Source organism: Ranitomeya imitator, chromosome 7, assembly GCF_032444005.1.
Source record: "Ranitomeya imitator isolate aRanImi1 chromosome 7, aRanImi1.pri, whole genome shotgun sequence".
NCBI classification, from domain to species: Eukaryota; Metazoa; Chordata; class Amphibia; order Anura; family Dendrobatidae; genus Ranitomeya; species Ranitomeya imitator.
The window spans coordinates 136,074,576-136,088,778 of record NC_091288.1 but is presented as its reverse complement, the minus strand read 5'-3'; the positions used below and the strand labels follow the sequence as shown (position 1 = coordinate 136,088,778).

Sequence of the window (14,203 nt, the reverse complement as noted above, 5' to 3'; positions counted from 1 at the left end):
CCCTGTGACAGGTTCCACAGGACGGATGGGGACACAGGACTGGGGTAAGTGCTACTCTCCCCAGCCTGACAGCTGCAATATCTTTTTTTCTGCAGCCTACCTAGAAGCTCTGATTTTAGCATTTGCGGGGCACCATGTCTAGAAGGACCAAATCCCATACCGTTTTATATACCGCATGTGTAGCCTGTCGGTCCACTTTTACGCATGCCTAGAGTAATCATCTCTGTGAGGCCTGTGATTCCCGTGACTCAGCCAGAAACTGTAGTTTCTCCCCCGGAATGGGTCACGTCCTTGTCGCAATCTATGGCATCCCTAACAAAAGCGATCGAGTCCCTTCAGACCCCGGTGGGGGCCAGGGACAGCGGTTCATCTGCTTTAGAGAGGTCCTCCGACTCACAGGAGCTGTCGGCCTGCAGGGGCCGCGCTCGCACTAGGCAGACGCGGGGGAAACGAATCCACACAGCATCTCCCGGTCCATCGGGTGCATCTGCATCCTGGAGTTCCGCCTGTCGTTCACCCTCTCCAGTGGAGGGTAGTGAACACGGTTCCGACTACGATTCCGAGGGGTCCCTCAATTTAGAGGCACCTGATTAACAGGAGTCAGTAGACAGTCTAATTGAGGCCGTCAACCAAACCCTGGGAGTAGAGGACGAATCCGCCTTGGCCTCTGGTCATAAGCTATCGTTTAAGAGGATCAAGCAGCCTCATAGGGTGTCCTCCACTCATCCTGAGTTTGAGGACTTGGTCCAACGTCACAGGGAGCGTCCTGACAGGCGTTTCTCGGGGCAAAAGGCCCTAAATGCCAGATACCCTTTCACCCCTGAGTTGCGTAAGAAGTGGGCAGAATCCCCTTCTATAGATCCACCGGTTTCTTGTTTGGCCTCTAACACGCTGTTATTCCTTCCCAACGGCTCCTCTATTAGGGATCCAACTGATCGGCTCATAGAAAGTTTGGCTCGTTCAGCCCTCTCGCCCTCTTTTGCAGCGACTTGGGTAGCTAAGGCCATGATATATTGGTCAGAATCTTTGACTAAGGTTCTACAGGAGAGGGATCTACCAGCAGAGTTGACAGAAATGTCAAATCAGATAGCTCTGGCTGGGAGCTACCTAATCAATGCGTCTTTAGATGCTGCAAACTGTGCGGCATTGGCGGCCGCAATCGAAACAGCTGTCTGTGGATGGATACCATGCTTGGCATAGGTGGTTTTCCTTTATTGGATGCTGCCCTTCCCTTGGTTGTTCCTTCCCGGTGAAAGGCCTGGCTATTCACTGCCTGCGTTGAGAAACACGTGATGGTGTCTCCGCAGCTCCTCTACTTGCATTTGCATATTTGGGGGCAGTGTTCTGGATCACTGCGTTGAGAAACACGTGATGGTGTCTCCGCGGTGTTGGATGTTTTGGTCTCCACGAGGTCAATCATCCGTGCCTTTATAGACTTTCTACTAGGCACTGCTCCTGATAGCCAGTTTCCTACTCCACACTGATGAGGGGCAAAAACCCCGAAACAGCTGTCTGTGGATGGATACCATGCTTGGCATAGGTGGTTTTCCTTTATTGGATGTTTTCCTTTATTGGATGCTGCCCTTCCCTTGGTTGTTCCTTCCCGGTGAAAGGCCTGGCTATTCACTGCCTGCGTTGAGAAACATGTGATGGTGTCTCCGCAGCTCCTCTACTTGCATTTGCATATTTGGGGGCAGTGTTCTGGATCACTGCGTTGAGAAACACGTGATGGTGTCTCCGCGGTGTTGGATGTTTTGGTCTCCACGAGGTCAATCATCCGTGCCTTTATAGACTTTCTACTAGGCACTGCTCCTGATAGCCAGTTTCCTACTCCACACTGATGAGGGGCAAAAACCCCGAAACAGCTGTCTGTGGATGGATACCATGCTTGGCATAGGTGGTTTTCCTTTATTGGATGTTTTCCTTTATTGGATGCTGCCCTTCCCTTGGTTGTTCCTTCCCGGTGAAAGGCCTGGCTATTCACTGCCTGCGTTGAGAAACACGTGATGGTGTCTCCGCAGCTCCTCTACTTGCAGTCTACAGGTGAAGACTTTCTTACAGGGAGTCACTCACATGGTACCACCTTACAAGGCCCCCCTAGATGCTTGGGACCTTAACCTGGTCTTAAGTGGCTTGCAGGAAATTCCGTTCGAACCTCTTCAGGACGTCTCTTTAGCTTACCTTTCCTGGAAAGAAGTGTTCTTGGTGGCCATAACTTCCATTAGGCGGATCTCGGAACTGGCGGCTCTATCCTGTCGGGCTCCGTATTTACGGTTCCATCAGGATACGGTGGTGCTTCGGCCAGCACCCTCTTTTTTGCCAAAGGTGGTTTCCTCGTTTCACATTAACGAGGACATTGTCTTACCTTCCTTTTGCCCTGCGCTAATGTACCATGTGGAAAAAGCTCTCCATACGCTAGACCTAGTGAGAGCGCTCAGAAGGTACATTTCACGGACGGCACCTTTTCGGCAGACGGATGCACTGTTCGTCCTCCCTGAGGGTCGCAGGAAGCAATTCGCTGCATCAAGATCGACCATAGCCAGTTGGATACGATCGATCTGCTATTCAGGAAGCCTACCTCGTCAAGGGCATGGTCGTTCCGGACGGGATCAGTGCACACTCCACTCGGGGAGTGGGGGCTTCCTGGGCGCTTCGGCACCAGGCTTTGGCAGAACAGGTTTACAACCTGGTCTAGTTTGCATACCTTTGCCAAACACTATAATATCCATATTCAGGCTTCTGCAGATGCATGTCTGGGTAGAAGGATTCTTCAGGCAGCGGTAGCGCACCTATAGGCGTCAGATGCCTGGATGTTATTCCGGTGAGTAAATTTCCCACCCAGGGTCTGCTTTAGGACATCCCACAGCCCTGTGTCCCCCAATGAGGCGAAGGAGAAATAGGGATTTTTGTGTTACTCACCATAAAATCTTTTTCTCCGAGACGCTCATTGGGGGACACAGCTCCCTCCCTTTTAGTAAGATGGCTCCTTTTTTGTTTCATTTTTATTATTTGACGCTATTTGTCAGTGGGTTTGTTTCTATACATGTTGTTTCTGTATTAATGCTGATTTATTTGTTTTTTTTCTTCTTCTCCTGCTTTTTACACCAAACTGGGTTCGCCTTCGGCCAGTGTCAGGGTGTATACGTCGGAGGAGGAGCTAAACTTTTTTTATGTTTACTTAGTGTCGGCCTCCTGGCGGCAGTAGCATACACACAGTCCTGTGTCCCCAATGAGCGTCTCGTAGAAAAGGATTTTACGGTGAGTAACACAAAAATCCCTATTTTCTACCTCTAAAACCTGGGTGCGTCTTATAGTCCGGTGCGTCTTATAGTCCGAAAAATACGGGTATGTTTCCTGTAACCTGCCTAGGTGATTATTATAACCCACAACCTCAAAACCTCACAGGAAGTGAAGAGCCATTTTTCTTTTCCAGGGCCTTTGTGCTGCCAGTAACGTGGAAGCCCCTTAAATTTCCATTGACAGATGACGGACCTGAGTGGGGACTTTTTTTGTGGATTGAGTTGAAGCTTTTATTAGGAATGTTTTACATAACATTTTGGATCACATTTATCCTGCCCTCTGCAATGAGTACGTACTTTGCTGTTTCCATCTAAATTGCCGAGTGACTTGATTCAGATGAAACCCACAAGGGATCTATTCACTATAATGAGGCATAAGAGAGACTCTGGACTCCGTCTGATCTCTGCCCAGCATTGTCCTTCTTTTCAGAGGTGCACAAAACTATGGCGGAACGCGCTTTTATGCACACCTAAAAAGACGCACACCACCGGATCATAGGTCAGATGACGTCCACAGTGCCTCCATCTGCCCAATAAGGAATCTTCCACCAGGGGTTCTGTCTGAATCACATGGAAACCCTGGTGTGAGCGCTCAACGTAGAGAGCAGGATAAATGTGAGCCAAGCCTTACTGCGACCTTTGGGAGGTAGAATGAAAACATCAACAGCGAGTGAACAATTGGTTTTATTTATTTTTTATGTCATACCGTGGGGTATGAGTGATTAGACGACTGTAGTCTTCGGGTCAGCGCAATTAGTTATACCAGATTTATATATATTTTTTTTTAATTTTTGCTGCTGTCACACACTAAAAGACGTTTTGTATCGCAAACCAAAGTTTTTGCATCGCCATATTTTGAGAGCTATAATCTTTATATATTTCTGCCGACGGTCATGTGACGGCTTGTTTTTTGTGGGACAAGTGACGTTTTTATTGGTACCATTTTTGGCCAGAAAACTTTTTTTTATTGCTTTCTATTCTGATATTTGGAGTACAGAATGAACAAAAAACAGCAATTTAGGAATTTGTTTTTTTATGCAATTCACTGTGGTAAGTGACAAGACAACTTGATTCTTTGGGTCAGTCCAATTATTTTTTTTTATGTTTTGGTGCTTTTGCACAATAAAAACTTTTTAATAGAAGAAAAAGAATTGTTTATGCGTCATTTTATTCTGAGAGCTATAGTTTTTTTTTATTTTTGTATTGACCCTTCAAAGACAAGAATCCTATGGACATAAAAGGGCGACACCTCTCCCACGCATCAGTTGCTTTCCTGTCCTTGACGGGTGAGCCTCTTACAGACATACCGGCTGAAGGAGGAGTCATTCCCAAGCCTGACCGGTTGGTTCAGGCAGAGTTCCCTGCCTTGGCCGGTGCGAGGTCCGTGGAAGCGCCACAGTGGCTCCAAGGGAACCTCACAATAATGTGCGCATGCAGGTGAGTGGTGTCAGGGCATGATAGCTGGCTCTCGCCTGGTCTGCGGACGCAGATGATGATGCTGGGTGAGTATTGTTCGAAAAAAGTCTCTGTTGGAGTGCGATGGGGTGGTGGGGAGTGCCCTGATGATGTGGTTGGGGTGGTCCCTGATGACGTGGCCCCTGATGACGTGGCCGAGGCACTCCCCGAAGATGCGGCTCAGGTTCCGGGTAACAGGGTGTTCCCTGATGACAAGATGGGGGTGCACTCCGATGACGCAGCTGGCTCTTTCCCGGAGAAGGCATCAAGGAAGATGATGCCGAAGACAGACCACTCATGAGTGACCTACCGGATTGTGGCAGCGGCCTAGCGTTTAAGGAGTGGTCTGCTCTTCCTGTCCCATGATCCTCTCTCGGAAAATGTAGTCACCTGAGAGCAGCAGCTTGTACAGCAGCAGCTCATTGGGAAGCCCCAGCAGCAAGTAAACCAGCATCGTCCTGTAGAAGTGCTGGAGGCAGTCGTGTCAGTGAGAGACGAGATTCTGTAGGAAAATCTAGTCAGATTTGCTCCAGCAGAATGGACGAGTCGCTAGCTTCCCGAGAGGGTCTTTTGGCTGAGATGTGTCCAATTCATAATCGTGTACCATTCGATTGCTCCACACTGATAAGTGATTTTCATGAAAGTTCACTCGGTAATGTAGTCTTCCCCTTCTTTCTCCCAATTTTTTTTACTAGGGAAAGAAGTGTACAGCAAAGTCCAATCATAAGGAGTGTGCGCTTTTCAAGGCCCTTTTGCCTTATTCTTAGCCAACGAGACTTTGTCGCTTATGTATTGAGCAGACTGTAGCGGACGAGACCCTTCTAATTTAAGATCTATCATCAGGGTGGAGGTTAAGGAGTCCATGAAATCCCTCTCCCAGGAAGAGGCCCATAGGGGAAAGAACAGAAAAGCTAGGTTCCCTGAGCCAGATGTGGGTAGTGGCTCAGGCAGAAATGTCGACTTCTGTGTCCGCAGCATCAGCTTCCTCCTCTTTAGATGACTGGTCAAGTCGTTCCTGCTTTCCCATAAACAAGATGGACAAGCTTGTTAAGGCAGTTAGGAATACAATGGGGTTTAGTGGAGTTCAAGCCGGAGAGGTCGGTTCAGGACATCGTGCTCAGGGGCTTTGACCAAAAGAGACGCAGATCATTTCCCTTAATTGAAAGGATCCATGCCTTGATACAAAGGGAGTGGAAAAAAAAGCGAAATGGCTACCTTCCCCCAGATTTTAAGAGGCGATATCCTTGTAATGAACCTTCTTCATCATCTTAGGATAAAGCTCCAAAGCTGGATGCAGCGATGGCAAAAGCTTCTGGGAGGTCCGCTTTGCCCTTTGAGGATATGGGAAGTTTAAAAGACCCACTTGACAAGAAAACAGATACCTTCCTTAAAGGGACTTGGGAAATGTCGGCAGGGGCACTAAAGCCAGCAGTAGCAGCTACATGTACGACCAGGTCCTTAATGGTCTGGCTGGTCCAGCTAGAGTCTCAGTTAAAGGATAACAATTCTAGAGACTGCATACTATCCACTATCCCACTGATGGAAAGGAGCCGCAGCTGTCAGACACCTCAGCAGCCCTCCCAAACACGGCCTGGAGGGCATTATGGTTGGAGTGCTAGCCAGGGGACATCCAGGCCAGATGAAAGCAGTGTGCTATCCCGTGTGAGGGGGAATACTTGTTTGGCCCGGCTTTGGACGAACTTCTTGAAAAGGCGGACTATGAAAAGAAACGATTCCCTAGCCTGTCTGTCCCATCCTACAAGTGTTCCTTCGGTGAAAAAAGGTTTGCCCAAGGGAAGCCCTCCAGAGACCGGATCAAGTGGTATGACAGGAGGAATGAAGATAGAGGGTTCATCTTCTGAACCTCCTCCCAAGAACCCAAAAAAACGTTCTAATGACTTTTGGCACAGGTGGGGTGGCTTTCGGCCTTCCCTCTTTTGAAAGAGATATTGGGGAGTGACTGAATTCATAGCCTAATAAAATCTTGGCTATTGATGGTGTTCCTTCCAGTTCCACGGGACAGGTTTATGGTAACTTCCTCTCGATCCTCCACAGCGGAACAGGCTCTAGAGGTGTTAGAATTGTTGCAGAAGTCACTCCTCTTGGAGGTTCCCTTATCAGAAAGAGGCAAGGGATTTTATTCCCCTCTTTTTCTGATTAAGAAACCAGATGGTTTATTTAGGACAATAATAAATTTAAAAGTTCTAATCAAATTCCTGAGATTACGCCCTTTTAAGAAGGAGTCTATAAGATCAGCACTAAAGTTACTTTTTAAAAATTACTTCATGCCAGTTTTAGATCTGAAAGATGCTTACCACCATGTGCCTATACATGTAAACCATCAGCAGTTCCTCAGAGTTGCAGTAGTCCCGGACGATACAGTTAGACACTAGTGATGACCTAGTGTACTCGTTGATCGGGTTTTCCCAAGCACGCTCAGGTGATCTCCCAAGTATTTGTTAGTTTTCGGAGATTAAGTTTTCATCGCCGCAGCTGAATGATTTACAGCTATTAGCCAGACTGAGTACATGTGGGGGTACATCTGACGCCATGGAATTTGAGAGGGCGCTGTTGATAGAAAAGGGTTTTTCTCCCAATCTAGTAGCCACTCTACTTCAAAGTAAAAGTTTCCACTACCAGAATATATACCATATTTTTTGGACTATAAGACGCACCGGACCATAAGACGCACCCCAAGTTTGGGGTGAAAATTGCAGAAAAAAAGATTTTTTTATAAGATGGGGGTCCGTCTTATTGTCCGAATTTACAGTATCTTACCTGAGGGCTGGTGGTGGCAGAGCAGGGTCACAGGAGGCATGGTGTCAGCAGAGGTGGGTGATGCGGTACGGCGTGCATCTGAGCAGGGTCTCTTCCTGCTTAGGTGGGCGACGCCACGGCCTGGTGTCCATGGGGGGGTTGCAGCAGTGGTGTGGCGATGGCAGAGGTGCGGGGATAATGAGCGGTATGGCGTGAGCAGGGTCCCTTCAACGGGTGAGGTGACGCAGGAAAATGCCCGCCGCGATCTCCATCTACCGCGGCCATTTTCCTGAAGCCCCGGGAAGCAGATCACTCCATCTGCGCACGCGCGGCCTCAGGAAGATGGCCGCCACCACCGGTAACGCCATGATTCACCCGGCTCTGCTGCTTACCGGGCTGCTGCGTCACCGCACCTGTGGAAGGGACCCCGCTCACGCCATACCGCTCACTGCGCCTCCTCATCCCTGCACCTCTGCCGCCGCAACACCACTGCCGGTAAGCCTGTATTCCAACTATAAGACGCACCCCCCATTTTCCCCCCTTTTTTTTGGGGGAAAGAGTGTCTTATAGTCGGAAAAATACGGTAGTGGAACTTGGAGGAAGTTCCTGTCTGCTTCGGGGTCGAAGCTTGAGGATGAGGATCCAGTAGGTCAAGTTCTAAAGTTCCTGCAAAAGGGCCTTGAGTTAGGCCTATCCATTAGCACCTTCAAGGTCCAGGTGTCAGGTCTAGGGGCCCTGTTTAGCTGTGACCTGTCAGGAAATAATTGGGTATTTAGGTTTATTAGGGCATCATCTAAATCTAGGTCCATCCTTAAAGAAAGAGTACTGCCATAGGACTGAAATCTAGTTTTGACAGTCATGACAAAGTCTCTTTTTGAGACCATCGAGTTAGCACCAGTAAAGATTCTTTGCCTTAAGATGGCTCTTCTGGTGACTTTAACATCTGAACAAAATGTTGGTGATATTCAAGCACGTTCCAGAGTTCCACCATTCACTCAGTTTATGGAAGACAGAGTGGTTTTTAAGCCAGATCCATCCTACCTACCAAAGGTGGCTTCCAAGTTTCATAGATTGCAAGAGATAGTTTTTCCCTCTTTTTGTGCCTGCCCAAAAAATCAGAGAATCTCCATACGCTGGACGTTAACAGGTGTCTACTAGAATACCTGACAGTTGGTGATCCTTGGAGAAAGGATTATTCCCTATTCGTATCCTTCGAGGACCCCGACGGGCTTAAAGCTTTAAAATGCACTATAACTAGGATCAGGGAGGCTATTTCCTTACTTTATACAGCATGTGGTAGTGTAGTTCATAAGGTGTAAGAGCCCAATCCACACGGCCCATGGTAGCCTCCTGGGCAGAGAGATCGGATGTCTCGATCAAGCAGATATGTAAAGCAGCAACATTGTCTTCTCCGTCCACTTTGATATGGGTTCCTCCTCCGATCACACTTCTAGAAGAAGAAGGGTGTTTCAGCCTTTTGTCCCTCCCCGAATTCTTACCTCTCTGTAATTCTCTCTTGGTGCTGTCATGGGTGATCAAATAAGGTCTTAGTTACTTAACCGGTAACAAGATATTTTGGAACCCATGACGGCACTTCTATATTCCCTTCCGTCACGTGTGAGTGAGCCCTTCTTTCACCAGTATATAAAGTCACATTTGAAATTGTGATGGGTGTTCGGATTGTTTGATATTTTTTGCAATAACCATGGGAGGTCTTCTTGTGCTGTGTAATCCAACAATTGCATGAGAGAGGTGCCACCCTTTTTTGTCTGTAGGTTTCTTGTCCTTGAAGGACGCATCCCCTCTCCCATGGTGCTGTCATGGGGTCCAAAAAATCCCGTTAAGGTAAGTAAGGAAAACTTTTTTTGTCCCCTTTTGTTTTTTTACACAGTGTTTACTCTACAGGGTTAATTAGTGGGACCATTTCATAGGTCAGGTCATTCCGGACACAGCGCTACCAAATATTTGTACTTATATTTGTTTTTATATAAATATATATTTATTGGATTAATATTTTTTCATTTTTTTTTGTTTTGTTCTCTATTTTGTGACTTTTTTTTCTATATTTTTATAATCTTTCAAAACTTTTTTTTTTTTTTGAATTGCAGGGCATTAGCTCAGTGTATCAAAGACGGGGAAGAGGCTTGTCAGCTCCTGCTCTGAGCAAGAGCTTACAATCCACCGTACCTGGGTGGCTCCGCAGCCATCTTTTGGCCCGGAGTCACAATGTTTTGCCAATCTGAGCAGAGAGGGAGCTGTCACCTTCTGCTATGCCGATCAATGTCATTGTCACTATTGACAGCGACATCAAAGGGATTAAATGTCCGCGATCGGTGATACCACCGATCATGGGTGTTGCTGCAGGGTGTCTGCTCTCATACAGCGCTGACACCCGCTTTTGATCGTGCAGGGTCTCGGAGTGAGTCCCTCAATTGTCACATCATACATGTACGACGGTTAAGCATGGGGAAACCCAAGTCTGTTAAGCTTTTTTTTTTTTTTAATTATGCGATTTCAGTTTCAGGAAAAGGAGGGCAAAATTGGTCATTTATACTTAGAAAATTATATGTATTTTTTCAAAATGTTTGCTTTAAGTACCTTTTAGAAGACTTGAACTTCTTGTCACTGGATTGCTTATGTACAGTAGTTTATTGTAAAGTTGCCAAATAAGCGTGAAAAGATGGTAGAGACTGGGGTCTTCAGTAGGCCCCTGACTGCCATAACAATTGACACCCTATGGTGTGGTGGTCTCTACGGCTAATGTTGACAAGGGGTAATTGAGTTCCGTCACTAATGTCTCTATTTACAGACAATAACAGGACTTATTAAAGGATTTCTACTGGAACCTCATCTGAGAGAACAAGATGATGCCCAGGTCTCACCTTGGACACCAAGATAATAAAAATCTTTTTGAGTATGTTCCCACAGTACGTAAACGCTGCGGGGTGGACGCTGTATACATCGGCAGCGGCCAGATGTTACAGCATGGAGGATGGGATTTCAAGAAATCCCATCTCCACTATGTGTGCACGGACGCCTCCGGCTTCCCTGCGGAGACGGACATGCCGTGCGTCTCTCCAGGATGCAGTATGTGAATTTATCTTGCAGAGACGCTCACTCTCCGCAAGATAAATTTCACCTGTACAATATATTGGACATGGTGGTTCGGCACTGTTCAATGAACACATGCGAATTCACCTGTGTTCAATAGCCGGAAGCGCTTTGGACGTAGCGGACATGTGCTGCATTCAAAGCTTCTGATTACTGAGCGTCTGCACATACCCTAAATTTTCCTCATTTTTTTTAAATATCTTTAGCCTAATACAGTTAGGTCCATATATATTTGGACAGAGACAACATTTTTCTAATTTTGGTTATAGACATTACCACAATGCATTTTAAACAAAACAATTCAGATGCAGTTGAAGTTCAGACTTTCAGCTTTCATTTGAGGGTATCCACATTAAAATTGGATGAAGGGTTTAGGAGTTTCAGCTCCTTAAAGGGACTCTGTCACCCTCTCCAGCTGTTATAAACTAAAAGAGCCACCTTGTGCAAAGGTAATGCTGCATTCTAACAAGGTGGCTCTTTTAGTTATTGGTGCAGTTATTGCCAAAATAAAGCGTTTTATAATTTCGCCAAAATACCTTTCTTTAGACAGGGAGGCAGGTCTTAACACCCCTGCTGCAAACGCCACACTTCCGTCACTCAAATCTTTGGCGCCGGGCGAAGCACAGAGGAGCTCAGAAAAAGATAAATAAAAGCAACACACTGTCCTGTCACATTGAGCTTATTGATAGATTCGTTTTGCAGTCCGCAATAGACAGTGCAACACAGAGGCTATAGATGATAAATAGATAAATTGTTTAAAGTTATCAAAACTGTTGCAAGAATTCTGTAGCCCAATATACAAGCATTTAAATAAAGTAAAAAAAAAAAAAAAGTCCCCTATGGCTTCTGACCTTTTTTGATACCTTCTTTTTTATCTTCTTACTTCCCCAGAGGCTGATTGTATGTCTGGAAGAATCTCTGTACATACACAATATAAGAGACATGAAAGTTCTACACACTATCCGAGAAACACCCCCAAATCCTGCAGGTATCCAAAATGTGTTTGTTAGCTTTGTTCTCAATGTCAAACTACATCCAATTTACATTGTCCTTTATAATAGTTTTTTTTTTTTTTTCATTATTCGAGCTGTGTAGGATACATTTTTGTGATTTTTATATTGGAACTGAAGCTTATAGAAGATATTCGCCTTGATAAACAATATATTGTAACTTCTTTGTCTTTAATCGATAGTTTCATACTAATAATTGCTCAAAGTGACAATGTAATCCTTCTGTTCCCCACTCTGGAAGCAAGTATTTAGTAAGCAAAGATGAGGATTATCAAGTCAAACAAAAAGAAACAAAACCCAAAAAGCTGGATTGTACAGTATTTATTTTTCCGCCATAAATACACTGTGTGCAGAATTATTAGGCAAGTTGTATATTAGAGGATTATTTTTATTATTGATCAACAACTATGTTCTCAATCAACCCAAAAGACTCATAAATATCAAAGCTTAATATTTTTGGCAGAATTATTAGACAAATTAATAAAAATCAAATATATTCCCATCTCACTTGTTTATTTTCACCAGGTAAACCAATATAACTGCACAAAATTTAGCAATAAACATTTCTGACATACAAAAACAAAACGCCAAAAAATTAGTGACCAATATAGCCACCTTTCTTTATGATGACACTCAACAGCCTTCTATCCGTAGATTCTGTCAGTTGCTTGATCTGTATACGATCAACAGTGCATGCAGCAGCCACCACAGCCTCCCAGACACTGTTCCGAGAGTTGTACTGTTTTCCCTCCCTGTAGATCTCACATTTTATGAAGGACCACAGGTTCTCTATGGGGTTCAGATCAAGTGAACAAGGGGGCCATGTCATTATGGTGCTTGAACCCGCTAGGTTCAAGCAACATATTGTAATCCAATTTCTTATATTTATAGTGCTTTGGCACAAAGCACTATCTTGTAATCCGATCGTAGTTAACTTCTTCTTCTTATTATTATTATTAGGCTTTTTTCCGCAATTAATGCAGCCCGAACCGCTGCACGCACAGACTCCAGTGAGGCGTCATTTCGAAAAAAATCTTCCCATAGGAATTAATGGCGACTAGTGTTGAGCGATACCGTCCGATATTTGAAAGTATCGGTATCGGATGGTATCGGCCGATATCCGAAAAATATCGGATATCGCCGATACCGATATCCGGTACCAATACAAGTCCATGGGACACAAATATCGGAAGGTATCCTCTATGGTTCCCAGGGTCTGAATGAGAGGAAACTCTCCTTCAGGCCCTGGGATCCATATTCATGTGTAAAATAAAGAATAAAAATAAAAAATATTGATATACTTACCCTCGGACGCGCCCTGGTTGTCACCGCTGCAACCGCCATGCTTCCCTTTCTAAGAATGAGCGCGTTAAGGACCTTCGATGACGTTGCGGCTTATTTTTATTCTTTATTTTACACATTAATCTTAATCCCGATACCGATTCCCGATACTTGCGGTATCTGAATGCTCAACACTAATGGCGACCTTTCCATGACCCCCAACTTGACCTTCCAAAGATGGCAGCTATGCAAATGTACGGTGTCCATTTTAGGACATGATCATTTATCAAAGTCAAACATCAGAATAAGGTGACCGACACCCGACACTGTAAGTGCCCCCCCGGTCCTGTGTGTGAAAAGTAAGTGACCCCCCCCCCCCCGGTCCTGTGTGTGAAAAGTGCCCCCCCCGATCCTGTGTGTGAAAAGCAAGTGCACCCCCTGTCCCGTGTGTGAAAAGTGCACCCCCGGTCCCGTGTGTGAAAAGTAAGTGCACCCCCGGTCCCGTGTGTGATAAGTAAGTGCTGCTGTAAAGCTAGCAGCGCTGTGCAAGCACCATGTATTTCCTTCAGGAAATGCCCATCTAGTTATTTTTTCTTCTTTGAGACCTTTACTGGCCAGCCACGCTGTGGAGTATTGGAGGCATGTGATGGAGCATTGTCCTGCATGAAAATCATGTTTTATTCAGTCGCCATGACAGCACAACGAGAGAGGGGATCCGCCCTTCAGGGACAGGAAACCTCAGACATAAAAAGGGCGGCACCTCACTCCCCCGCCAGTTGGTTTCCTGTCCCTGACAGTGGAACCTCTTCAGGCAGACCTTTTGAAGAAGGTTGAAGAAAGAAGTCTTCCCACTCCTGACAGGCCGGATCAGGTAGCGGGGGTCCCCTGCCTCGGCCTAGTCAGGAGGCCGGTAGCACCACACGGCAGGGGGACTGTTAGTGTCGGTGAGAGCAGGAGGAAGCAACCCCAAGGGGTTAGCTTCTAGGTGTCACATTACCTTGTGAGTATATGCCGCCGTGTCTACGTGGCCTCTGGGGTCTGTCCACTCCTGCCTTGGTGGTCCGTCTTGGCCGGAGGACGCTGCCGTCCTCTGTTCGGCGCGTCTGCCCTCGGCGCCGCAGCTGTGACCGGAAGGGGCGTGTCCGGATGACGCAGCGAGCGGCGCCGGGCGGTGGCGCGGCCGCGCACGCGCGGTAGCGTTCTTTCGCCGGCTAATGGCGGCGCCCAGGGGCAGGGGGAGGATACTGGCCGCAGGGAGTTCGGCACTCAGTGTGGGGCACGGCGTGCAGT

The 14,203-nt window shown here is 46.4% G+C and overlaps 1 protein-coding gene across 2 annotated transcripts in view; it reads left to right on the top strand.

The window, feature by feature from the left end:
* The window catches only part of WIPI2 (WD repeat domain, phosphoinositide interacting 2), a 151,893-nt gene that overhangs the window by 50,282 nt on the left and 87,408 nt on the right, over positions 1-14,203 (top strand). For both annotated transcript variants that reach the window (XM_069733837.1, XM_069733836.1), the window contains exon 4: positions 11,514-11,610. In XM_069733837.1, coding sequence (XP_069589938.1) covers positions 11,514-11,610 — 97 coding nt within the window. The remainder of the gene's footprint in view (positions 1-11,513; positions 11,611-14,203) is intronic.